This window comes from Colletotrichum chrysophilum (genome assembly GCF_026319265.1).
Source record: "Colletotrichum chrysophilum strain AFK26 chromosome Unknown scaffold_5, whole genome shotgun sequence".
Lineage (NCBI taxonomy): Eukaryota > Fungi > Ascomycota > Sordariomycetes > Glomerellales > Glomerellaceae > Colletotrichum > Colletotrichum chrysophilum.
Window position 1 is genome coordinate 686,895 of NW_026517292.1, and position 24,118 is coordinate 711,012.

Consider the following 24,118-nt stretch of genomic DNA (forward strand, 5'->3'; position numbering starts at 1 on the left):
TCAAGACTTGACCTTCTTTAACGTCACACCGAAAGGTCTAGGCGAGATGCTTTGAGAGGCTCCATCCTCTCCAATATTGACGATGTAGTCATCAAAGGCAAGATAGTTGTACGTGTTGCGGTCGATCAACCCCCAAGTCTGGCATCCCCCCTGGGGAAAGAAAAGTTGATCATCAACATCTTCCTCGTCATGATTCTTATAGACGGCACGCCAAGACCATGTGTTCCCTTCTTTGATGTTGGTCGGATAGATTCTGGCAGTAATGTTAAAGGTCTTTCCGGCCTTGATCGAAGTGCTGTAATTGGGAATGTTGGGTAGGACGGGTACCCCGCGAACTTTGAGGCCGGTCAGCGACAAACCAGGTCCATCGTCAACAGACAAAGTGACAGTCGAGTTCGTCTCAGGGTCGGCGTAGATTCCAGCAAAGGCTGCTTCTGCGGCTTCTTTGTTTGCTTGCTCGAGAGCAGGAATCAGTGCAGAAATAACTCCAGAAATAACTCTGGTGGGAAACATGAATTCCGTGGAGGCGGGACCGCCAGTGAGAATAGAAACCGTGAGGTCATAATCAGGAATCAGGAGGAGGAGATTGGAGTAGAGACCGAGGTCACCGGATTTGGTGTAGATGTGAACAGGAACTCCGGTGGGAAGGAGAGTCGTGGAGGACAAAATCTCCCAGGGGGCGCCGATAGAATAACCGGAGGAGGTCGTGAAGGACTTAGGCTTCAGCCAGGACTTAGAGTCTATGGAGAGCTTCTCAGAAAGTATGGCAGTGCCGAAGTTGAGCATGTCGCGGGTGTTGGTGTAGATGCCGCCGGCGCTGGTGTAGACACCGAGATCTCCTTTCCATGTGGGTTCCCCCTTGGGGATGAAACCCCATGAGTCTTGGACTGGGCCAGTGACGGAGGTGTTGGTTAGACCAAGCGGCTTTAGTATTGTCTCGTTAAGGATAACTGCATATGTCTTGTTCGTGGCGGCCTCTACCACAAGACCTAGAAGAGAGATGCCGAGGTTGGAGTAGATGGGCGTAGTGTGTGGTCGGAAGACGAGAGGCTTCTTGTTCAAGCCAGAGATTAGATCTAAAGGACATTAGAAAAGCGTAGATAGACGCAGACCGAAGGATCTTGCATACCTCCTGCAGTGCAGGCTTTTGTACCCTCAAGTCCTGAGCATTTGGGCCGCGTCTCATTTGCAATCGCTGGGAGGCCCACCAGCTTCCAAGGGTATGCTGCAAAGTTGGCGAGATCGGTAGCGACTGGAACTGTCAGTATGGGATATGGCGGCAGATTGGAAAGTCTCAGATACTCACTGTCGCCGCCAATGCCAGACAAATGAGATGCAAGGTCCTCGACTGTAATGGTATCCCACGGAACAACATGGGAAGAGTTGTTCTCCGGTGCTTTGACCGCCCCTTCTTTGAGTTGTGGTAGATACTTGGTGACGGGATCGCTGCCTTTGATCTGGGAGGCTTGGAGGGCGGCCAAGACAGTGAAAAGCTTTGTAATGCTACCGCCACGAAACACTGTGTCGATAGTAATCTCCTTGGTGCCAGTAGCCTCTGCTATTGCGGGCGTATGGTAGAACTCGAATAGCGGGCTATCCTCGTGGACAGACTTTACGCCGATGGCAATGCCGGTGCTGTTGAGCTCATCGGAGGATGTGAGGTCGACAAGATTCTGCTTGATCTTTGCCAGAGTCTCCTTCACGAAAGTCGAGTTGCTTGGGCGTTGTATTGATGGGAGAGTGTGACCAGTAGGAGGACAGGGGTTGGCTTGAGTGCCGGCAAGGAGAGTCGTAATGACTATGAGTGGTAATTTGTACAGCATTTCGAAAAGTGCAGAGCGTGCTACATGAAATCGGAAGACTGCGGGTGAGATGGTGTTTTTGTCTGCTCGTTCCCTGTGAGATCTCGACTCCTGTATATGGGTTCTTCGAGGTTATCATATTTTACATCCCCATGAGCTTTGATGTTGACAAGCGCCGGTAACCGCGAGGAAGAATACTTGATACCCTTCCGACTAGGGCTCAGCCACGAGACATGGACGCCGCTGAAGTTGCTGGAGCTCTCACAGCCCGATATCACCAATCGCATTCACTTGGGAACTCTTAAGGAGCAACATCCACGTCCGTCTTTGATCTCAAAGGAGCCGCCTAGCAGACGCCATCGTGAACAGACTGCGCCCGGCGTCTTTGGCGAAATAAGGTTAATTATGGATGAACAGCCTCTTGGCGTGCAGTGCTAGACTTCTGCTATGGAGCTAAGAGCAGCTAAAAGCACGGGCGGGGCTGATGAGCTGCGGCCCTGCTGCTTGGTTGGCATTTGTGGTGGGTTTATCTCAAGGCAGACGATAAAATCCGGCTATAGCTTGCTTGTTTTATGCTCGGACACGCTGAGTCGGCTTGTTTGGTCGTGATCTTCAGAGGAAATTGTTGACAATTTGGAACCTGGTGATGCAGGTGGTGAGATTTGGCGGAGGCGCAGACGAGTCCAGACTCGTGGCAGGAGCTTGGGCCCTGTAAGCACGGCATTTCATTTGAAGCGCAGAAGACCCTCCCGAAAGCTGCGATTGGTGCGCTCGCAAAAAGTCCGAGCTGTTTGTTCATTGACCAATGTTGAGCTTGAGTCACTAACAATTTGAGACTCGTCCCTGTATCTTGATCACCATTTGGGGGCGGTTGTCGGGCGCATTCCCTGCACAGCTAGACGTGCCAGGGTGCATGTCCAGCCTGGATGCTCCCCGTATTGGCCAGACTTGCGACTTGAACGGCAAGCCTGCAGCCCTCGTGGGACAGGATGGCCACTCAGCAGGGCTGAAGGACCAGATCCCATGTCGAAACGATCGTCACAGGCTAGGCAGAGACATTCTCTCGCCTCCTGTTCGACAGCTCCACGAGGGAGAGAGCTTTATCGTGCTCTACACCTTTTGCTGTTTATTGAGGGCAAATGCAGCGGTATCCATCATGGCCGGGCACTCGACGAAGCATGGTACCACGAAGTAAAGTACCATTCTAATGCTACTATGACAGTCGCCTGTTAAGTGGTTAGTTCCCACTCTATTCATCCCTCCGACCCAAACCATGTCATCTTCCATTACGAGGAATGCGATTCATCATTCCAAAGTCCCGAAATCAGGAATCCACGCCAAAGTAGACTGGAAGCTCAAAACTCAACACGCATCACGGCATCCTGAACAATACCATTCGTAAACGTGCCTAGCACAAAACAACCCCCTAGCGTCAGCCCCCCGTCGCCTCAACCTCGTGATTGCCCGCCTCGGACTACCAACTCGGACTTCTCAACAGCGCGCTGAACCACCACAGCCTCGCCTCATGAACCTCGAGGCCACGCAAACGCAAAGCCACTTACGCCGGCTAGCGGCCAACGACAAGAGCCGCGCTTCCGCTCCACCGGCAAGACATACAATTAGCGAGCCTCAGACTGTTTCCACGTCGACAGGCCAGCAAATGACGGACCCTGACAGTACTCCGCAGGCGTCTCTGCAGCTTCCTGCTCCATCTTCGGGCCGCAAGGGGTCTAAGAAGGTTCGGACTGGATGCGTCACGTGCAAGTTGAGTCCGACCTCTCCTCTCCTGTCCTTGTGGCACCTTGCAATCGCTTGCATACTGACGTGTTTGCAGAATTCGGAAGGTGAAATGCGACGAGACCAAGCCTGCATGTCTCCGCTGTACCAAAACGGGGAGGAACTGCGACGGCTACCTCCCTCAAAAGGCGGCCAGCAGCAATGATGATGCTGGAAGTCCAGGCCCAGAAGTTGCTCGCCTGAATCCTCCCATATCACCTTTCGCCGACTGGGCTGGTGGAAGTCGGGAACAACGCGCCTTTGACTTCTACCGCAACTTCTCTGCGCCGGCCATCTTCAGCGACGGATCCGGTGGTTCGACCCTGTGGAAGAAGCTTGTCCCGCATTTCTGCCATGCTGAGCCAAGCATCCGTCATGCTGTCCTAGCCATCAGCAGTCTCCACGAGTCTCTGTCACAGGAGAAGTCTGCCGACGCGGGAGACACCATATCATCCCCGAAATGGGCCGGCGTGCTCTCGAACACCTTCGCATCAGAGCAATACGGCAAGGCACTCAAGCATCTACAAGAATGGAAGCCATCCGAGTCCGCAGGGGTCACGGTCCCGCTTCTAGCATGTCTCCTCTTCATCTGCATCGAGTTCATGCTTGGTGATGAGAGAGCGTCGCAGGTGCACATCAACCAGGGTCGGCTAATTCTGGCACAGCTTGATTCGTCAATAGCTGGAAACGACGTCAGTGTCATCAAAAAGCACTTTGTACCCATTTACAGCCGGCTAAGTCTTGCTTCGTTTTTGTTTGGGAGCAATCCCGCTGAGATACCCTCGAACCTGCGCTCTAGCTCCGCTACCAACTTATACTTCGCGTCAGTCGACGAGGCAGAAGTCGCGCTGTACGAACTCATTGACGGTGGACTCCGTTTCAGCAATATGGCTAAAGGGATAGTGTACTCCCGCCCAACAGATGACCCACAACTTCAGACTCTCCAGCAACAGCAAGGAGAGATTCTGGCGAAGTTCAACAGGTGGCATGTTGCCTTCACAGTGATCTCAGCAGTGGAAGATGCGAAGAGGGCCGGGAAGCTCTGCTTGCTGTACTACCATACAGCCAAAATATGGATCAGCACCGCCATGTCCCCCCTTGAGACGGCGTATGACGACCATATTGCTTCCTTTGCCGCCATTATTCATCTTTCTGCCGAGCTCGTGCACTCTTCAAAGAAATATGTCAGGGATCCCTCCAAAGCAGCCATGTCGACACCCAAATTTGTCTTCGACACAGAAGTCATACCCCCGCTGTACTACACCATCACCAAATGCCGCCACCCCATGTTGCGACGAGCAGCCGCCGATCTCCTAAAGCAGGAAGCTGTAACGAAACGAAGAGAGAACCTGTGGGATGCCCACATGTCGGCCGAGATAGGCAAGCGGATTATTGCGATCGAAGAGGATGCCGTTCGCCGCGACGCACCTGACTTGGGAACTATGAATTGGGACGCGATCTCATGGACGGGGTCCGAGGAGGTCGCAAATCTCCAAGCGCCGGCGGCCGGCTTTCCCAGCGATACATCAGTGCCCTGTACGCAGCGCCCGTGGATTTCGAGAGAAACGAATCACATGCTCAATGAGCAATACGAAGCAGCAACCGACATTGCTCGGAGCAGGCAGACGACGCCAGGGTCGGTGTCTGCGGGGTCATCCACAAGTTCGTTGAGTAGCAATACCAGCTGGGGATCGATGCACCTCGAAGCACCGTTCAACTTGCCCGAGTTCGCAAGAGTCAAGAACGTGCTGATTGATAATGAGACGGCCCATGGGAGTTGGTTAACTTTGTTCATGGACCCGGAGGAAGCAGGTGCCCAAAGTTGGAAAGTCACGAAGGAGTTTGTCAGGGCTTGAGGCGGTGATTAACCGCGAGTCAACCAGCTTCATCGATATTTATGTCTAGCAGCTATTCTTGCAAAGCAGCAAACTGGCGTTCTTAGAGTTGGCATATTATGATTGGTCTCCCGATTCGATCTTTCTCGAGTAGGAAAATTGCTGGCCTTTTCCCGAAATTAACATGAGTGTAGTGTTAATAACCAGAGGATCCAGAGAATTTGTGGTATGATATTTGCTGAGTACAAATTTCTGCTTTTCTGGACTGATGATTACTATTCGTGCGGTCCCTCTCCAGCGTGAGATTTGTCCGGAGACCAGGTAACATGCTTGTCCTTCCAGTACCCCTGCTGATACCAAGTCCATCCCAAGCATCTGTACTTCAGTTCTACGAAATCCATGGATGCGTATCCCAGGTCGACGAAGGCGTATCGTCTGTTGAGCTTCCATGCACAATCAATCGACTCTTCAAGTCCTCGAAAGCGTGTATTACAGTCCAATCCGCGGCACACAACCTCAAAACGACGGCCTGATGACTCCCCGACTCTCGGTGTCGAGCCTCTATGAGAAGGATCAGATTCCTCTCTTTTCTTCATATGCTCCAGAATTAGACCCATCTCAATGAACGGTGAATGTTGCAGTCGACTGAATAGTGGATTTTGTAGTCGACGCCGGGTTTGGCCTGGCTGAAGGAACGGTGAAGGCTGCAGTCGAACCAGGCGGACCGTAGGTATCTCTTTGAACATATGAGCCAATTCGCAAATGTTCTCTGAGATTTCCGGACCACCCCAGGTACGCGTGTGTATGATCATGACTTGCTGAAGTTGACGAAAACGCTGCTTGAGCGAATTTGGTAGCCCAGATTTCCAGAGAGGGAAGTAATAATTCGCATGCACCTCTATGTCCAAGCTCCTGATATATGGCAACATTTCCGTAGCGCATCCCACGGATCGGGAAAGCCCTGATGGGTCCAGGTGGAACGATGGGCGATTCAGTGTACCGATATCTTTCCTGTAGAATTGATCAAAGGGCCCCCAGTTGAAGGCGAGGACAATTGTGTTTCGGCGACCAATGAATTCCAGAGCCTCTTCTCGCATTTGTCGGCATATCTCAAAGAAGGGCAATTGGACGGCGTCGTGATACGAATACCTCGCTACGAAGCGAAGTCCGCTGGGAAGCATACCGGTTGCTTCATAAATCAAGTCGCGTATCTCGCGCGGAAGGCCGAGGAATGAGCATCGTGGATGACAAGCTGTGAGATGCTCCTTTGTTGCGCTATCCATCTCAGTGTTGTCAATGAACGCTGGCGAGTCTGTCAAAACCTCATGGGAAATAGTCTCGTAGAGTTTGCTGGATATAAACTTTCTGTTATCTTGCTCGATTCACGGACGGATTGAGATGGCCTAGAAATAGGCAACTTGCCAAGGAGGACGAAAACCTTGATAAAAGCTGATTTCTAGGAGTGCAAACTTAGTTTGCAGTATCGTATTGATGGACATCAGTGACCATGCCCATGTTCATTGGCCACCGCTTTGGGTTGGCTGGAAGGTGACATGAACCCCCTTACCTCCCCTTCAAAAGCTCCAGAGCAGGCTTGGCAAGGACAGCACGCAAGCAAAGCATCATAGTGATGAAAAATTACGAAACTCGATTTTCTGTCTACCATGACGCCATGCCATGACCCAAGTAAACAGGTTGAGGCCGCGCGCGACCCAGAACTACCAGAAAGCCACTTGTCCCCCGACCCTGATTTGGTATACATTTTGACAAAAGCAAATGAAGCAAGAAGCCTAGCATACATGCCAGGAAAACGTACTCACACATGGAACTGAAAATACCGCAAACGCCAACGCGGTCTTCAACCAAACCCATTTTCAGAACCCTGAACTACCAGCTCTTCTCCCGCTGACTTTGGTGACCCGTAAACCATCCACACATCGTCTTGACCGGCCTACCAGAAGCTGCACCATCCTATGTAATGCTGACAAAGGTTCTCCAGTTTCGTCGCCTCGGTAATGAGCTTGTTGACCTGGTTAATGACATCAAGCTCCTCATTAGGCTTGAAATCCTTGCCCGTCAACTTCTGTGAGACACGGTCCAGCACTTCGACGGCCCTCGCGTTCTGGATCTCGGTGGGGTCTTGACCGTTGTTACCGTTAACGACACTGCCTTCATGAGCCATCGACGAGTTTGTTCTGGAACGAGAGCGCGCGACCGGTCCTCCGCCAGGCATTCCGGGTTCGGCTGCGAGGAGCTCCGATGGTGCAACGTCGGCTTCAAGGACGGAGGGTCGGCGGGCGCGGCCGCCTTGGGGCCCGGCAAGAGATTGTTCGCGTTCAGATCTGAAGTTGGGTCCCGCTGGGCTTGCAGCATTCGTAAGACGCCAGGTGAGAAGGGGATCGTGGATGAACTGCATAAACTGTTAGTTAAATACCTCCAAACGAAGCTCACCGAACTTACCGCCTCCAAGACAGCCATAACGCTGTCCTTGTTGTCTCTCAAGACCCTCATGACATGCTCGCAGGTAATACGGAAGCTTCCCTCGATATTGCTCACTTCCATGGCGTAGGTGAGCATACGGGTAAGCCGGAAGGGCACCCTCTCGGGATACTTCTCACGCTTCATGGCCACCTCGAAACAGTCACCGAAATCGATGTGGATGATCTTGCCAGTCACGCGGTCCAGCATAAGGTTAGACGGGTGACGATCTCCCAGGCCAAGGATGTATCCGACCATCGACATGACACCGAGAGACCGAGTGTAGTTGGTACGACGTTCAAGCCATGCTTCAGAACTCTTGCTCTTGAGCCACAGAACACGGTATAAGTCTTGGCCGGTGGTGTTATCAAGCGCATAACCAAAGACCTCAACCTTCTGCATAAGGGTAAGATTGTCGTAGTCGGGAGCCATCTGAAGCATGATGCGATGCTCGATATTAAGGAGGATCTTTCTGCTTTCGCGGTACTCTCGGATGAGGACGTGGAGGGTGTCACTGTTAGGTACCCAACCCAGCAGACCGGAGTTCTGGGAAAGCGGAATCGCCGGGTACCGCTGGATGTTGAGGTGACGCTTGTAGCACTCGGAGTCGTTCGCCAACAAGGTGTTGCACAGACCGAACAACTGCATAACTCGTTCGTCCTGGCGGATATCCTCGTGACCCTTGAGCAGGAAGGCGTAGGACACACCGTCACTGCCACTGATGTTGAGTTTTCGGGGCCGCTGCTTACTGTTAATAACCGTGAAGGTACCCTCAAACTCCATGATGCGGACAATGGGCTGGCCGCTGCGGTAGGTGCCGGGAACTGCCAGGTCCAGGTCCTTGGCGGCAAGCAACTTCGGCGAACAGTAAGGCAACTCGAGCGTAGTAAGCTGGGGTAGCTGTCGCGAGATGCGCCGGAACACCTGATAGTAGAGATCCCAAGCTTGGTTGAGGTCGTTGACATCTCGGCTGGCCTCGTACTGTCTGCACCACTCGCGTGCTTCAGTGAGGTCTCTGCCGAAAGCCTGGGTGAAAGAAATCTCGCGCAGTGTTTCGGGTCCCCGCTCAAGCTGATCGTGGAGAGGCTCGAGAGTGGCAAACATGCCTTCAATGTTGTGGTCGCCAAAGTAAAGTCGCGATGCTTCCTCGAGTCCCTCATGCCATTGCTCATGCCAGAGGACCGCGACCCTGATAAGTTCGTGGCTGACAATGTCGGCTTGAGAAACGAGGTTGGCGCTGTGTTGACGCATACTATCCATAATCTGAGCAGCGGATCGCGATCGACGAGTGTTCTGGGATGACTTCATGGCGACAGTCAAGGGATACACCAGAGCCTGCGGGTGGGCTCTACCAACATCCGCCAAGAGACTATGGATCGACTGTTGCACGCGGCGAGTCGGCTGGTTGATACGGGCGATAAGCTGAGGGATGACCTCCAGCCATGTATCAACACTGACATTCGTGAAGCCTTCGGTGACGGCGGCATTAACGTCGGCACTGGCGCCATGTGTGAACCACAAAGTCAGAAGACGGAGTGTGTCCTGGAGGGAGCTTCCAGCAGACAGCGCTATCGACTTGAAGAAGCCGCGGACAGCCGGAACAACGTGCTCGATGACCATATGATCAGTCCTTTCGCCTCTAGTTGAAAGAGCCTGAACAATCTCAAAGTTGGCCAGGGCCCATGCGTGCCATGCCTTGTACCACCTCGGGTTATACTTGGTCGCCTGAGAGTACGAGGTGAGAATGTCCTGGACGTGCTCATACTGCCAGTTCTCCTTGTTCAGGGCAATCAGCCACTCGCCTTGGCGGAGGTAGCACTTGGCCAAGAGAACCGTCTGGTCATACAACGCCTTTTGAGTCTGCGGGTTCATGAGACTGGGGTCGATCTGGTGAGGGAAGCCGTAGTCGCTGGTCAAGTCCATGCCGTTGGGTGCCTGGGCAGTGAGGTGGGCCTTTGTCGCCTCGTAGCGATGCGCTGAATCGTTAGTAAACTTGCGCAGGCAGTAGAGAGTCCTCTCGGAAATTCCTGATGTGCGGAAAGCAGGTTGCTGGCCGACCTCCCACTCGTACTTGAGCATGGCGTAGATGATCTGCGAAGGGATGTTCCGGGGCAGGCCGACATTGGGCTGCTGCGGTCGCTCGTTCCAGTAGGGAATCAGCGTCTCCAGAGGAGCCTCTACGCCAATGAGCTGCTTGAGAGACTTCTCGGCGAGTCCCATGCGACCAGATTTGCGACAAAGGTTGGCGAATTTGATCCACATGTGCATGTTCTCCGCGGGGGTAATAACCAACGCACGAAGGCGAAGCATCCTTTGCCAGACCTCGACATTGCGTTGACAGCCCTTGAGTCTCGTCTCCCATGTGCGGCGCATGGTCGCCTTCTTCTTCTCGTCTGTTTGCTTGTACACAATGAGCTCCTCGAGTTCGGCCAGCATCTGCACTCTGACGACGACTTGGTATGCGCGGTTGTACGATTCGCTGACGAGGGCACTCAATTCGGTATCCAGACCTTCGCGCGCTTGCTGCACGCAATTCAGAGCTTCCCTAAACTGGTTGCGGTGCAGCGCAAGAATGGCGCCGAAGAAGGATCTGTCTGTCGAGTAGCGCTTCATGGACTGTAAGTAGCTGTCCATTGAATCCCACTTTCCGAGACCCCATGCCGCAGCGGTAGCCAGAGGAGCGATCAGGCGCTGAACGTCGGGAGAAGAATTGGCCCAGGTGTTGCTGGCAAGGCCTGCCAGAGCCTCCCACTCGCCAAGGGCGTGTAGACAACGCATCTTGCCCATGATGATATCGACGGGCACAGGCTTGTCTTCGGGAACCTCCATCTCTCGTTTCGTGTAGAACGCGAGCGCCTCTTCCCATCTCTCCAGCTTCTCGAACCATGTCTCTCTAAGTTGGATACCCTCCTTGTAAAGCTGGGCTTTGCGGAGAATACCAATGGCTGCATCAGATTGCTGAAGTTGGTTGTTGATCACAATAAGAGCCTCAACCGCACCACTGCTCTGGTCCTGCAAGAACTCCAACTCTTTGTAGTGGAGGGCCTTGGCATATGCGTGGCAACGAGCGGCTTCCCGACCGAGCACTCTAATGTCGATGGGCAGAGCCTTGTCGTCGTGTTCCATAAACTCGGCGAGGTTGAGCAGCAGACCGAGCAGATCGGGAGGCACATTCTCGGACTTGATGGCACTCTCAATGTTCTGAATCAGTTCGTCCTGGAATTGCTCGTAGAGCTCACTCCAGCAAGAGACAAAGGCGGAGTTGAACAGTTCTCGTGCGAGCGGGAGATATGAGCTGGCAAGGGCGGCGCAGGCACGGAGAGCGTGATTGGGCGACTCGGTGAGCAAGGTCGTGGAGAATCTACGAAGCCATTCCTGCCAATCCTCTTTGGTTGACTTGCCCTTCGTATCCCACGCCTGCTTGAGATGGATCGCATTCATCTCCAACTTCTTTGCGCCAAGGTCAGCAAATGCCGCCTGGTCGTCGATTCGGTCGACGAAACGGTCGCCTGCGCCAAGGTCCTGAGGAAGCACCTCGCCCTTTTGCAGCTTGTTCACGAGCAACTCGTAGTTCTGGTGCTGGATCTGATGTAGCGCCAACACCTTGTTGACGGTTCCCATAAAGTGGAGGTAGTCTTTGCCGAGCTGCTGGATAAGACAGCACAGGGTGTCCAAAGCAGCGACGCGAAGGGTCATGTCTCCGCTAGCCAGAATGCGTGTAAGAGGATGAATGATCTTGGCCGCATAGTCGTTGAGGTTGACCTGATATGTGATCTTGCCAATGGTCTCAATGGCCTGCTTCCGGAGCGCGGGTGGCTGGCCTTGCTTCTCAAAAGTCCTGACAATAACAGGAATGATCAAATGCATGTACTCCTCGGCACTGGATCCAAAGACCAAGAATGCATGCAGGACCTTCTCGGAGGGAAGGCGTCTTGTCGTTGCATCCTTCTCAAGGACCCCCAGCATGAGCGGCAACAGACCAGCTAGGTAGATCTTGAACTCGCCTTCTAGAGAGCGCGAGATGGCTTCGACCAGGCTCATGATCGTTGACTGCAGAGTACTAGTCGTATGCCAGAACTCTTGGCAAATTTCGACAATCTCGGGCAGGAAGTTGCGGATGTGCTGTCGAACGATGGAGACCAACGTGGCGAGCTGACTGAAGTAGGAATCAAGTCGGTTCTTGTCAGCAGCCCGAATCACACCGAGGAAGGCGGGGATGATTCGGTCGAGGAAAGATACACACTCCAAGCCTAGAGTGCGGAAAATGTTCATGATCGCCTCGATGACGGACGCATGATGGCTGGACAAAGAGTTGTCCTTGAGAATCTGGAGCAGCGCGTTGATGACCACAGTTGGGAAGTACTCCTTGCTGGATGGCGTGAGACCTGTCATCATAAGAGAGATATCCGTCATCTGTGTGCTCTCGACCCGGCGCTGTGCATCGGGCCGCCGCTGTTCGACCTGCTGGTATTTGTAGGGGTCCAAGGCACCCAGGATACCCATTAATTTAATGGTCTCCTGCCGAAGAGGACCGCGCTGGCCCTCGGTGCGTATTATGCTTTGCAGCAGTTCCAGAAGCTGGGGATACTCGAGATAGGGTTCAATGACGTATCCGGAGTTGCTGGCCAGCTGACCAAGGGCGTGAAGTGCGGCCTCTCGTTTGTTATTCGAGCTCTGGTCTTGCAGCGCCGCAATGATGAGGGGCATCAAGCGGTCCTTGTATGGAAGAACCTCCTCGCCACCGACAGTGGCAAGCTCGCCGATTGCTCTCAGAATGGTTGCCGCGACAGAAGCGCTCGCGTCGTTGGCTTTCGGCAGAAGAACGGACATCATTGGGTCGACGTAAGGCTTGACCAGTCCCTGGGCATTCTGTACCAACAGGCTGAGTAGCTTTGCGCTTTCCTCCTTGTTCCTTGCAACGTCGGAAAACTCAAGCTCAGTGAGGAGCTGGATAAGGGTCTTGCGGAGGGAGGGGATGACGTATGCTGGGTTGTATCTAGCAAGGCGACCAATGATAGAAATCGCAACCTCGCGGATAGCAAAGACCTCATCGTTGAGAGCAAAGAACAGCGTGCGGATGTTCTCTGCCTTGGCCAGGTGTCTGTCGAAACGCTCGTCAAGGGCGGCAAGAACGGTCCGTCTGATATTCGGCTCGGGATCCGATACGCCCACGGTAAGCAGTCGCTCAATGACATCACCAACAACCTGGAGAGCGTGGTAACTGGTCTGGTTGACGATGGGGTCGCGCACGTAAAGCTGGCAGCAGGTGAGAGCTGCGGCCTCTCTCGTCTCCGGATCCTCATCTTCGACGTACTTGACAGCGACGTCACGCACAAACTCATTCAGCACATGGCCGGTAAAGTCGAAGCTGCCGAGAGTGTTGAGGGCAAGTTTGACCTCCGCCTTGCGATGCTCGTAGGCCAAAGGATCCTTGGAGTCCTTAGGAACAGCGGGCACGGCTGTGAGGGTGTTGGGATGAGGAGCGCCTAGGGGCTTGAAGGGCTCTCCGCACAAGACCATGCTGAGCATGTCCAGCAATCGGTTTTGAATGGTGTCCTTGGCGGGAGGGATGTAGAAGGCCATGTCGACGAGAGCCTGGGTCAGCTTTGGCGTCAGGTCGCACTCGAAAATGGGGTCGAGCAGAGCTTCCATGTACTTGCTCAGCGTTTGGCCAACGGCAACGGCTAGTCGACTGATGCACTCGAAAACCGCGTCGACGGGACCGCGCTTGCGAGCTGCCAGACTGAGACCTTCTCTGACGTGGGTCATAACTCCGTCAAGGTAAGGCGCAATGGCGCTCTTCACTGAGTTTGCGATGTTACCGATAGCCAGGAAGGCGTCATTGCGCTCCTTGTCCTTCTTCAGCATGCCGGACAGGTAAACCATGAACTTGTGGAGGTAGCTGCGGTCGAACTCTGCGGGAGAGTAGCTGGCCAGGTCGGGGATGAGGAGGACGACGGTCTTGCGGATGGTGACGTCGCGGTGGTCCTTGTAACGGAGAACGATTTCGCAGGCTTCGGGGTAGTGGTCCTGCATGAACATGCCGCCCTGCTCAAGCAGCTCCTTGAGCATGAGGAGCGAGGCGTGGATGTACTCGACGGAGCCGTGCTGCAGCCCGCGCATAAGTTCGGCGTAAGCCTTCTCCATCCATGTCTGTTTCAGCTCCTGGTCGCGCTCCCTAATGATGCGGAAGCAGGCGGCGACGGTCTCAGCGGACGTGGCGCGAATAAGATGGCGGTTGTCTCTCAAGCTGTTCCAGATGAGGTCCAAGACCAGACCGACGTAGTTGTACATGAGTGTGGGCGCCTGTCTCGCCAATTCGCGCAACACGAGGGCGGCGCTGTAGCGACGCTCCTCGACTCGTTCGCTCTGGAGCCACTCGAGGGCCATCTGGGTTTCGGACTCGACCAGTTCGCTTATCATAGAACCGCCTGGTCGGCACATCTTGCCCAGGGCGATGGCGGCGGCTTGCATGGGGTTGATGTCCTTGCCGCGCAGGATGGTTTTGAGGTTTTGGTTGAAGCGGGCGAACATCTTGGTCGACTGCTCGGAGACTTCAACGTCGACGAGGGCATCGAGGGCGTAGACGCCGCCCAGGCGCTCGGAGGAATCATTGCCGTGGGAGATGAGTTGTGTAATTTTATTGTTCACGGAACCGTAAATCATGTTGAACTGTTCGATGGGGAGGTCTGGAGGAGGCGGAGGGTCAGCCAAGTTGTACATGATGGCGAATTTGGCGCTTCCGCAGAGCGATGGAGAGGGAGTTGTGGTGTTGAGGGGAAACTTGGGACTGCTTACCTCGATGGCAGACCAGCACCAGGTCTCTGAGCTGGAGAGCCGCCCGCTTTCGAACATCGTCAGAGGTCCTTGGGAAATGTCAGTTTCTGCAGGTGCCATATTCAAGCTCCTTGTCGCATCCCCAGAGTGGGGGCAAAGCAACAGAGGTAGGAGCAGAAGGGGGAAGGGGGGACAAACCGTGATCTGAGGTCTCTGACAATATTGTCGAGTCGCTCGAGAGCGATCTGCTGTTGGGTCGCCATGGCTCACTGGCTGGCGCACCCGAGCGTTCGAGGATCAGAATGGGAGAAACATCGACTACAGGTCGGGGATATGGATTGCTGGTCGTTCGAAGAGGAGGGGGATCGCAAGTGAGGAACTAGTTGGCGGTGGTGGTGATCGTGGGAGGAGTGGTGGTGATCGTGGGAGGAGTGGGCGCGCTGTTGGACGCGAAAGAAAGGGCTGCAGCTGGTGCAGCAGTCAGCAGTTCGTTCACTGCTTGCCGTGGGGATAGAAAGAATAAAAACAACAAGGTGTGAATGGCTGCACAGAAAGAAAGGCCAAGTGACGAAGGTGCCCTGCTGAATGGGGGACGAGGCTGAAGGTTGCGGTTGTTTGAGCCAGGACCAGACCAAGACGGGAACCTGAGCCAGTGGAGGTGCAGTCCAGCCGGGTCAGTCTGCAGTGACAGAAAGTGCGACACTGGAACGCTGGAGTGGAGGGTCAACCGTGCTTGCCTCCCCCCCAAAAAGGTGGTACACCTGGAGGACCCACTGTGCCGTTGCTGCCAATTCCTAAAACCCACCCTGCCGAGGCGCATTGCTGACCTGAGCTACCCCAGCTTCAATTGGGTCCTAGGTAGGTCGAGGTGCCCAAGCCGTCTTACATAATACTCTGTCGACCGATAAGATAAGCATTCAGCGAGCAGTCGCGACTCGACGTCGCAACTTTCTGATCGTGTCACGGAGCCAGATCCAATGCTTTCCACTTATTTTAGGAATTTCAGTCATCCCGCGCAGGCTATGAACCTTGTGATCTGACCAATTCGTACGCATCAACAGCGGCAGTACCATCAGTGGAGACTACGAACAAGCCCAACGCAAGCGATCATGGGTAACGATGGAGGATCAATTCCTAAGCGCCGCGAGCTCGTCAAGGAGGCTGCGCGCGCCCTCACCGTCAGCGAACTAAAGGCCAACGCCCTCGAGTCCCTCGGCCACGCCTGGGCCAACGACCCTCTCTCCAACGAGCCCCTCGGCAATGAAAATGTCGTATCCGATTGGCGCGGCCGCCTCTACAACTACGAGACCATCCTGCAGGGCCTCATGCCCTCTGATGACGCTGCCGCCACACCCAATCCCGACTCTCCAGAGCTCACGTTTGCCTCCACCGGCATCAAGTCGCTGCGTGACATTGTCAAGCTCAAATTCCACCAATATTCCCCGCCGGGCTCGAAGAAGGCCATCTGGGCCTGTCCTATCTCGTTGAAGGAGCTGGGTCCCTCTGTCAAGGCCGTCTATCTCGTGCCGTGCGGCCATGTTTTCGCGGAGGTTGCTATCAAGGAGATTGGAGAGTCGACATCAACATGCCCCGAGTGCAGCGAACCCTTCGAGGCCAAGAACGTCGTCCCCATACTGCCCACAGAGGAGGCGGACCTGAAGAAGCTTACGGAGAGGATGGGCGACCTCATCGCGGCCGGGCTGACGCACGGGTTGAAAAAGGAAAAGAAGGATAAGAAGGAAAAGAGCAAGAAGAAGCGCAAGGCCGAGGATGTCGACGCCAAGGATGATGGTGAGGCACCCGAGAAGCGGAGAGCGACAACTACCACAGACAGCGTCAAGTCGAAAACGAGAAACATCAACAACCCCATGGCTGCCTCGTTGACAGCCAAAGTCATGGCTGAACAGGAGGAGCTGAGCAAGCGAAGGAAATTGGCGGCAAAGGCCTAGGTGGACAAAGTATCATACTGCTGGTCTAAACTCGTAAAATACTCTTAAATGATACCCCCGATACTGCGACATCCTTCAATGGAGTGGACGGGACCCTATCCCTTTCCTGGTCCTCGTGCCTACCTCTACATGCCAATCTTTTTCGGGACTTTGCTCATCACCTCATATCTCTCACATACATCATCCTAGTCAGTCATTTCGTGCAGACGCATGTCAATATGTGGCAAGGGCTCTACAATCAGATGACTGATCAACGTTTTGATGATTCCTAATGCAGACCTCTACGTCTAAGTCACCCTGACGCCAAGCTAAGCAATCCAGATGCTGTTCTTTGTACATGCAGTCCCCCATTTTCACCCCTCTTACAACTCGTCCTTGGACTTGGGCTCAGGGGGCTCAAGCAGGTCGTCGCAGGCAGCAGGCGTGCCCACCTCCATCTTGTAGACGCACTTCTCCGACTCGGACACCTTCCACAGCTCCTCTGTCTCGCTGCAAGCCAGCCAGACGTCGGTGCGTCTCTGGGGTCCGTTCCAGCAGCCCTGACCGTTCTCGAAGCGCATGACCATGCGGAGACCCTTGCCCAGGCTCTTGCCATCGGTGCGCTCCTCGTCGTCGGCCATCTCCCGGTCGATGCGGACGAAGTTGCCCATGTTGGTGTTGCCGTGGCCCTTCTTGGACTTTTGGTTCGTCTTGTCCATCCAGCAAAGCTCGTACTCGTACTCGCCAGCCTCGGTGCTGACGCACTTTTGGCTCAGAACACGGAAGATGTCGTCGGTGCCGTAGTCCTTCTCGAGATCCTTCTCCTCGTTCTCGAGCTGACGGCGCTTTTCGCTGAGGTCGTTGTTGGCGGCGTTGAAAGCATCACGGGCGACGGTGACGAGGCGAGACTCGGAGCCGGCGGGGGTGTTATCAACCATCAAGCCGTTGTCAATGAGCCAGCCACGAATGGCGGTGACCTTGTCGCGTACAAACTCGCGGGCGGGAGCAGGCAGGTAGGCCTCAAAGTTGTAGACTGGTTTGGTTAGCTGGGTTCCATAATTGTTAGCTCAAGGGTACGTACGGATGTCAGTGTCGGAGCCCTCAGCCTCCTCGAACTCCTTCCAGTTGATGCCAGAGCTCTCATTGTCCTCGACCAGGACCTCCCTGATGTCAGCCTCGAGATCGTCCGACTTGGTCTCGGTGACGGAGTTGGCAGAGTAGTCCTCGAATCCCTTGACGGCGCGCTTAACGCCCTCGTCGTTGAAGTTGGGGTTGTACTCTTCCTTGAATCTTCTCAGGATGCCCTCAAGCTCGCCGACCTTGTTGCGGAGGTCGTCACGCTGGGCAACGACGTCTTCGAGGGTCTCGCGGAGCTCAGCGACGCGGCTCTTGGCCAGGTTGACGAGAGTGCCAAGCTTTCCACCGGAGCCCTCGCCCTTGACGACCTTGCCCCGCTCGGAACGCTCTGTCTCGTGGAGCTTCTGCTCAAGCTCCTCCTTCTTGGTCTCTAGGTTCTTGACCTCCTCCTTCAAGCTGTTGACCTTGACCTCGACACGGCGGCGAAGCTCCCTGGACTCCTTGGCCATCGTCTTGCGTCTCTTACCAGCCTTGTCGATGGCCGCCTTCCTCTCAGCCTCGACGCGGCGGAACTCCTTGCCGATCTCGTTGCACTTGTTCGGGCACTTGACGCCTCCGACCTTACCATACTCCTCGGTGCCATCACAGCAAATGTCGTAGTCGCAATGGCCGTCATTGACGTACATGAAGGGGACGTAAGCTCCGATGTGGCCCTCATTGGCGCACCAGAATCCCGGGAGGGCAGTGGCCGTGCTGGTTGTGCCTGTCTTGGAGCCGACGAAGGGCTGGGGAGGAGAGAGGGGGTCGAGGTGGGCGCAGGCGGAGGTGCCAGGCTCATCGGAGCCATCTGGACAGTCGCAGGTGTTGTCGTTGATTTGCTTCACGCTCAGCTTGATTTCGGGGTGGGTGATGCAGGTGAAGGAGTCCTTGGACTCGAAGTACTTGGCAACTGGTGGGAAGCATGTTAGTGGGTTCAACAACGGACGATATGACCCCAGAGAGACAAAGAGGCGGCATTGGCGTGGGATCAATGAGCCATGGAAATTTGCCAGTCTTTGTAAAGCTCTGAGAGGTCCTACTGGGGCGGCCTTGGTGATTGAACTCACATTCTGGACCGACACCTCTGGGCAGGTTGTTGGCAGAAACCGGGGCGGCTGCCGACAGGAAGGTGCCAACAAGCACCACACTGTAGCTTTGACGCATCTTTGGATTCTCAGGGCCTAAAAACCGTCATTCATGAGTAAATTCGGTCTTGTTGTTTCGAGAAACGAAGGAAGGAAACGGTGGTAAAGCTGGCCAGATCCAGTCCAGATGCAAGACTGGAGACGGGAAGGTGTCGGTAAGGTACAGATATGGGATACGCTGTTGCTGTTGTCGTGGAACTTCCAGCTCACCCAAAACGCCGTAGTGGGTTCGAGTCCCCAGCGGCTTACAGGGGGGTCGGAGTTGGCGCCCAGGCGGTGGAAGCTGCTGCAGGGACAGTCACGTGAACAGTGGGTCAGGCCTGGCGCAGATGGGACGTCATTGGACAGCTGTCGCGCAGCAGCAGGTGCAGCTCAGGGAAGGAGTACCGGGCACTGGCAGGCGGGAGGAAGGGACGGTGAGGGAACTCGAGAGGGAAGAGGCAGGCGGTACGTACCTCAAGATACCCCTCCAAATCGCGGGGCAAAATGTTTTTTGCTGTCGACCATCTCGAGTCTCGTCATTGAAGGGTTCCTGTTCCCAGAGCCGTGTTTCTGCCAGCTCGACATCTCCTCCAGACCAAGTATTTTTCTCGCAAAGGCCGAAACGATGTCTTCATCAACCGCCAACACCCCCGCAGCGCTGAACGCGCTCTGCGACACGGCCATCGCGTTGATGAAGCAGTTGGAGGCCGTTTGCCTCTCCATCAACGCCGGCAAAGATGACTCCCAGGCTGCATCTTCTTCGACTTCCTCCGTCGACCCTCTCGCCCTCGCAAACGACTCCGCATCTTTGATCAAGGCGCACTCGACCAAGATCTCCGTCCTCATTATCAACGAGCCCTTCACACCTTCCGCCATCGGCAAAGTCGTGCGCGAGCTTGTCGCCGGCCCTATCCCTGGTATCGCGACCGCCGCCCAGTCATGCGACGCCGAGCGCTACACTGCCACAGTTCGCAAGGACTTGTCATGGAAGTGCTACACTGTGCTCAAGGAGCTGCGCGGGCTGGTCGAGAAGATCCCCAGGGACGGCAAGATTCTGTCTGACGCCCAAAAGAGTGGCTCTGCCACTTCAACCGGCAAGGGAAGCATGGCGGCCACGGGTGTCATCTGGGCGGAATGCGACGCGGTCATGAACTTTTACAAGGGCGGCATCGGCGGCTGCTTCATCCAGAAGGTCGAGGAGTTCAGGGCAACACTCAAGGATGTTATGGAGGAGCTCAAGGAGTGGGGCGAGGAGGAACCCGAGGATGACGACGACAGCGACGCCGACGAATTCGACCACGATTCCGCGCTGGGCTCCATGATGCCGTCCACGCAGGAGCTCATCGACGATATGATGAGCGGATCACAGGCGATCCCTCGAGACGACCCCGACAAGATCCGCGACCGTCTCGAATCCTGCTTGAAACGACTCAGGCTCACCACGCTCCTCTACCAAGCCATCGTCAAGAGACGCTTCAAGACGTTGCCGTCGCTGCCTGTCGAAAACTCGGACATTCCGATACGTCTGGATGAGTCCATGCGTATCCTTCGAAAGCTGCCTCACATGTTTGATGAGCTGGCGGGCGCTTTCTACGACCTCTCACCTGACGAGATCGATCGCGTTATGAATTTGTGCTTTGACGAGATTGTTGCCCTCTCGGACCAGCTGAAGGCGCCATGGAGCGGAGACAAGGACGAGTTTTCCGAGTGGGCTGTCAAGTTCCAGGGCGAGATCAAGAAGGGCTGAGTGTTTTTCATCAGCTTGCCCGCAAGCGCGGGCTCAGCTACAGATTCGCACGGGAACTAAGGCAGCAGGCTCACCCACCCGCCACCACCACGCGGTTGTGACTTGCATGCCACACCGCAGACGTCGGCCGTCAAACAAGCTCAGGGCTGTTATCTTCTAGACCATGACTGGAACCGAGGCCATGATTGGTCATTTGACGCCACTCGTATTGGTGGTCGCGAGGCTGCGCCATCTGAGACATGGTGTGGAGGGGACATCACCTGGGGATGTGGGGGAATCGCGGTCACGGGCAGGCAAAATGTCATCTGCTGCACCGCACACCTGTCGTGCCTTGCCGCTGCCTGGCGAGAGATGGAGGATGTATATATAGATATCCCAGTCAATATGATTGTGGTGAATAGAGCATGTCAATCAAACGCAAGTATGCCAGAAGAACAAATCGCCCACGTCGATGACCAGATCGATGAGCAGGTTATGAAAGGGGAGACGGGCGAGCTTCCCCGAGGGGTGCCCAGTGGAGGAAAGAAGTTGAAGGCCGCAGTATGGACTTTTCCCGCCGTCTCGAGCGTTGCATGCACTGACATGATGTCCAGATTATCGTCGTGACCGTCACTGGGAAGATTGCCCAGATCGCGACCAACATTCTCACCCTGCCATATTACCGCTTCTACCAGCAAAACACTCTGCTGCCAATTCTTTCCATCGCCAAAACCGTCGAGAATGAAGAGACTGATCAGGAAATATCCGCGGAGCTCCAAAGATGGCGGGACCGAAAGCTGAGCGAGTTCCAGCTCGTGCAAGTCGCCGTATGTTCACATCTCACCATCGGTCTCATCACATACTGACAACCTTTAGAGTACCTTGGTGTCGGCGGCCGTGATCGGGACCTTTTCCTGGCCAACTCCCGACGCCCTGCACTGGCTCACCCCGGCTTTCTGGTACGCCAGCATCTCACTCTCGCTCTTCGCCATCCTACTCGCATCCTCGGAGCAGTTCATCTTCCAGACGATCCACCGCTCTCCGAAGCGGCGCAACATCGACAAGGAGCTCGCGATGATTCTCTACATCCGCCGCAGCAGGTCCGTCGACCCGGTGCATTCGCCTTTGGAAGAAGTCCCGCCGATCCCCCAGATCCGCGCGATCAAGCTGGCTGAAGAGGGGGGCTGGTTTCCAAAGGAGATGCCGCTGGTGGAGATCCGCTGGAACATGATTTTCACCTGGCAGGCGCCCATGATGCTCATGGCGTACTCAGCGCTGTGCTTCCTGGCCGGGCTGACGGTGTATGTCTGCGCGCCCCTGTATGATGGCCAGGGATGGGGCGACGGAGGCAAAGTGAGTGCTTTTATTCACGCTTCATGAAAGCTGCTAACAATACATAGGCTGCCGTGTTTTACCTCGTCAGCTTCTTCTTCTGCGGACTCACCTTCATTTGGTGTGCATACTGGGCATACAAGTTTGTCGACTTGGAGGACCCTTAGGCACGTCACTTTCCCTAGATAAGATGCGATCGGATAGCGGCACCATGGATGCCCATGCAATCATGCACTAACTCACCGGATGACTCACGCCCGCAGCATTTGAGGTTGGCGACGAGATCTAGATTGAAGCCCATAGACATACATATAGATAGACTTGTCGAGTCGCGAAACAAGATCTCTCTTCCTACACAAATCCCCAAGACCATATCAGCTACTGCTCCAAATCCTGTCGTAAAAACGATGCCATGCCCCGTGGAAGAGATCGTCAAAACCTATGAAGATGATCCAACAATAGTACAACGCATCGCAACGCGCAAGACTAAACTTCCGCTCGCGATCGAGCCCCCAAACCCGGCTTGGCCCGAACACTTTGAGTTCCTCAAGGCCCGCATAATCGGCGCCATCGGCCCCACGGCCGTGAGCATCTCCCACGTCGGCTCAACCTCCGTCCCGAACCTCCCCGCCAAGGCCGTCATCGACGTTGACCTGGCGATTACGAACCCGACGGCCGAAGATGAGTACGCTCCTGCACTGGAGGCGGCCGGTTTTCAGTTCCTCTTACGCGAGCCCGAATGGCATGAACATCGATTCTTCGCGATGAGTGAGCCGTATTTCTGCAACCTGCATGTCTTCAAAGTCGGGACGGCGGAGATGGAGAGGCACTTGGTTATGAAAGAATGGCTCATGACGCACGAAGATGACAAGGAATTGTATGCGCAGGCTAAGATTGATGCTGCGGGGGTGAGTAACGGGCTGGGTGAGACGGTGGTGGAGTACAATTTCCGCAAGGAGAATGTCATTCGGGAGATTCTCGAAAGGGCTTTCCGCGCAAAGGGGTATCTTCCCGATGTCGAGAAGTGACTTGTGCTTCAAGGAAGATGTCAAGTTAGGCTCTTTCTCTTTCGCTGTCAAGCTTGATATTCGGGTCAAAATAGTATTCCCTCAGGAGTGCACTAGTAAAACGAGATAATTACGCAGCACATAGCTGGGCATTCAAATCATGCAATCAGTGCTGCAGCTGCAGCGCTGCGATCGCTGGGCATGCGCACTTATATTCGCACGGTCACAACCAGGTGTGTGGCCCCATTGAACGACACCAACCAATGACGCCCACCTCCAACCACAGACAAGTGATTTGAGAATTGCCACAACCCTGTGGTATTTCTGGTATTTATTGCTTTTGTCACTATTCTAATTATATTGTGCGTTTCTGTCTTCGGTCCAGACAAAGGTCCACCTAAAAGCCAACCCGAGTCCAAGTGCAGCGAGTCAATCAAAGCGTATTCTTGCCGGTTTCCTTGGAATCCTAGACGGGTCAGAATCAACCCAGAAAGGCGTCCGGGATGACAGAAGAGAAGAGCGGAAAAGAGAGCCAACGGCGGGCCAGAGCCACAGAGACGGCGGCGGCAGAAACGGCAACGAGCAGGGAAGCCAAGCAAGGAAAATGAACAGTGGTGACAGACGAGGGCAGTGACAGCCAAAACAAAGACGAACGAGGAGTGAAGAGAAAGACGAACGTCAGAGACGATGGATGGCATATTCGACAGCGGAGACAGTAACGACAGCAACAGCAGCAGCGGGGATGGGTGAACACGATGGAGACGAAGAGAAACAACAACAAACATACCTTTTGCTACCTAGGGATGAACCCATGTGTTGGGACGCTCTTTGGTGCCTCTTGCGTCCTTACCTATTCAACGTCGTTCAGCTCAAGGTTCCGCTTTCTTATGCGCACAAGATGATCTCCTCTACAACCCTTTGCCAGTACTGTCAGGCAGTGTTATTTTGGATTCATCGAAAGTACACGGAGAGGACGATGAAGCCTCCGACAGGCAGTTTTGTCTTCAGCCAGATGACAGAAATGATACATGCTCTTGCTATTTGTTCCAATCTTGTCCGTATCAATGCTGGGCTGGATTCCAAAGTCAACGTTGGCCTTGACGATATTTGCCAACTCATCGACTGAGACGTACAGAATACCGTGTGGATCGAGGTGTCTGGGCAGCATCATTTTGCCATCTGCCTGGCACAAGCCTGCGCTCTGCGATCCGGCT

The 24,118-nt window shown here is 54.7% G+C and overlaps 8 protein-coding genes across 8 annotated transcripts; 5 read left to right on the forward strand and 3 right to left on the reverse strand.

Annotated features, from left to right (window-relative positions):
• COL26b_001291 (uncharacterized protein) lies at positions 1 to 1,823 on the reverse strand (the record flags this gene model as incomplete). The annotated part of the gene is made up of 2 exons (XM_053174245.1): positions 1 to 1,076; positions 1,307 to 1,823. The coding sequence occupies 2 exons, from the start codon at positions 1,821 to 1,823 to the stop codon at positions 1 to 3; spliced, it is 1,593 nt and encodes a 530-aa protein (XP_053041955.1).
• A 1,504-nt stretch (positions 1,824 to 3,327) lies between these two features.
• Positions 3,328 to 5,434, forward strand: COL26b_001292 (uncharacterized protein; the record flags this gene model as incomplete). Its single annotated transcript, XM_053174246.1, has 2 exons — positions 3,328 to 3,540; positions 3,728 to 5,434. The coding sequence occupies 2 exons, from the start codon at positions 3,328 to 3,330 to the stop codon at positions 5,432 to 5,434; spliced, it is 1,920 nt and encodes a 639-aa protein (XP_053041956.1).
• A 1,930-nt stretch (positions 5,435 to 7,364) lies between these two features.
• COL26b_001293 (uncharacterized protein) lies at positions 7,365 to 14,614 on the reverse strand (the record flags this gene model as incomplete). Its single annotated transcript, XM_053174247.1, has 2 exons — positions 7,365 to 7,823; positions 7,874 to 14,614. 2 exons carry the CDS (start codon positions 14,612 to 14,614, stop codon positions 7,365 to 7,367), a joined length of 7,200 nt encoding a protein of 2,399 aa, XP_053041957.1.
• A 1,163-nt stretch (positions 14,615 to 15,777) lies between these two features.
• On the forward strand, positions 15,778 to 16,617 carry COL26b_001294 (uncharacterized protein; the record flags this gene model as incomplete). The annotated part of the gene is made up of 1 exon (XM_053174248.1): positions 15,778 to 16,617. One exon carries the CDS (start codon positions 15,778 to 15,780, stop codon positions 16,615 to 16,617), a length of 840 nt encoding a protein of 279 aa, XP_053041958.1.
• A 362-nt stretch (positions 16,618 to 16,979) lies between these two features.
• COL26b_001295 (uncharacterized protein) lies at positions 16,980 to 18,876 on the reverse strand (the record flags this gene model as incomplete). Its single annotated transcript, XM_053174249.1, has 3 exons — positions 16,980 to 17,629; positions 17,678 to 18,622; positions 18,780 to 18,876. 3 exons carry the CDS (start codon positions 18,874 to 18,876, stop codon positions 16,980 to 16,982), a joined length of 1,692 nt encoding a protein of 563 aa, XP_053041959.1.
• A 588-nt stretch (positions 18,877 to 19,464) lies between these two features.
• On the forward strand, positions 19,465 to 20,586 carry COL26b_001296 (uncharacterized protein; the record flags this gene model as incomplete). The annotated part of the gene is made up of 1 exon (XM_053174250.1): positions 19,465 to 20,586. The coding sequence occupies one exon, from the start codon at positions 19,465 to 19,467 to the stop codon at positions 20,584 to 20,586; it is 1,122 nt and encodes a 373-aa protein (XP_053041960.1).
• A 423-nt stretch (positions 20,587 to 21,009) lies between these two features.
• On the forward strand, positions 21,010 to 22,064 carry COL26b_001297 (uncharacterized protein; the record flags this gene model as incomplete). Its single annotated transcript, XM_053174251.1, has 4 exons — positions 21,010 to 21,126; positions 21,180 to 21,392; positions 21,442 to 21,918; positions 21,966 to 22,064. The coding sequence occupies 4 exons, from the start codon at positions 21,010 to 21,012 to the stop codon at positions 22,062 to 22,064; spliced, it is 906 nt and encodes a 301-aa protein (XP_053041961.1).
• Positions 22,065 to 22,304: 240 nt separating this feature from the next.
• Positions 22,305 to 22,925, forward strand: COL26b_001298 (uncharacterized protein; the record flags this gene model as incomplete). The annotated part of the gene is made up of 2 exons (XM_053174252.1): positions 22,305 to 22,665; positions 22,702 to 22,925. The coding sequence occupies 2 exons, from the start codon at positions 22,305 to 22,307 to the stop codon at positions 22,923 to 22,925; spliced, it is 585 nt and encodes a 194-aa protein (XP_053041962.1).
• Between the last annotated feature and the right edge of the window lie 1,193 nt (positions 22,926 to 24,118).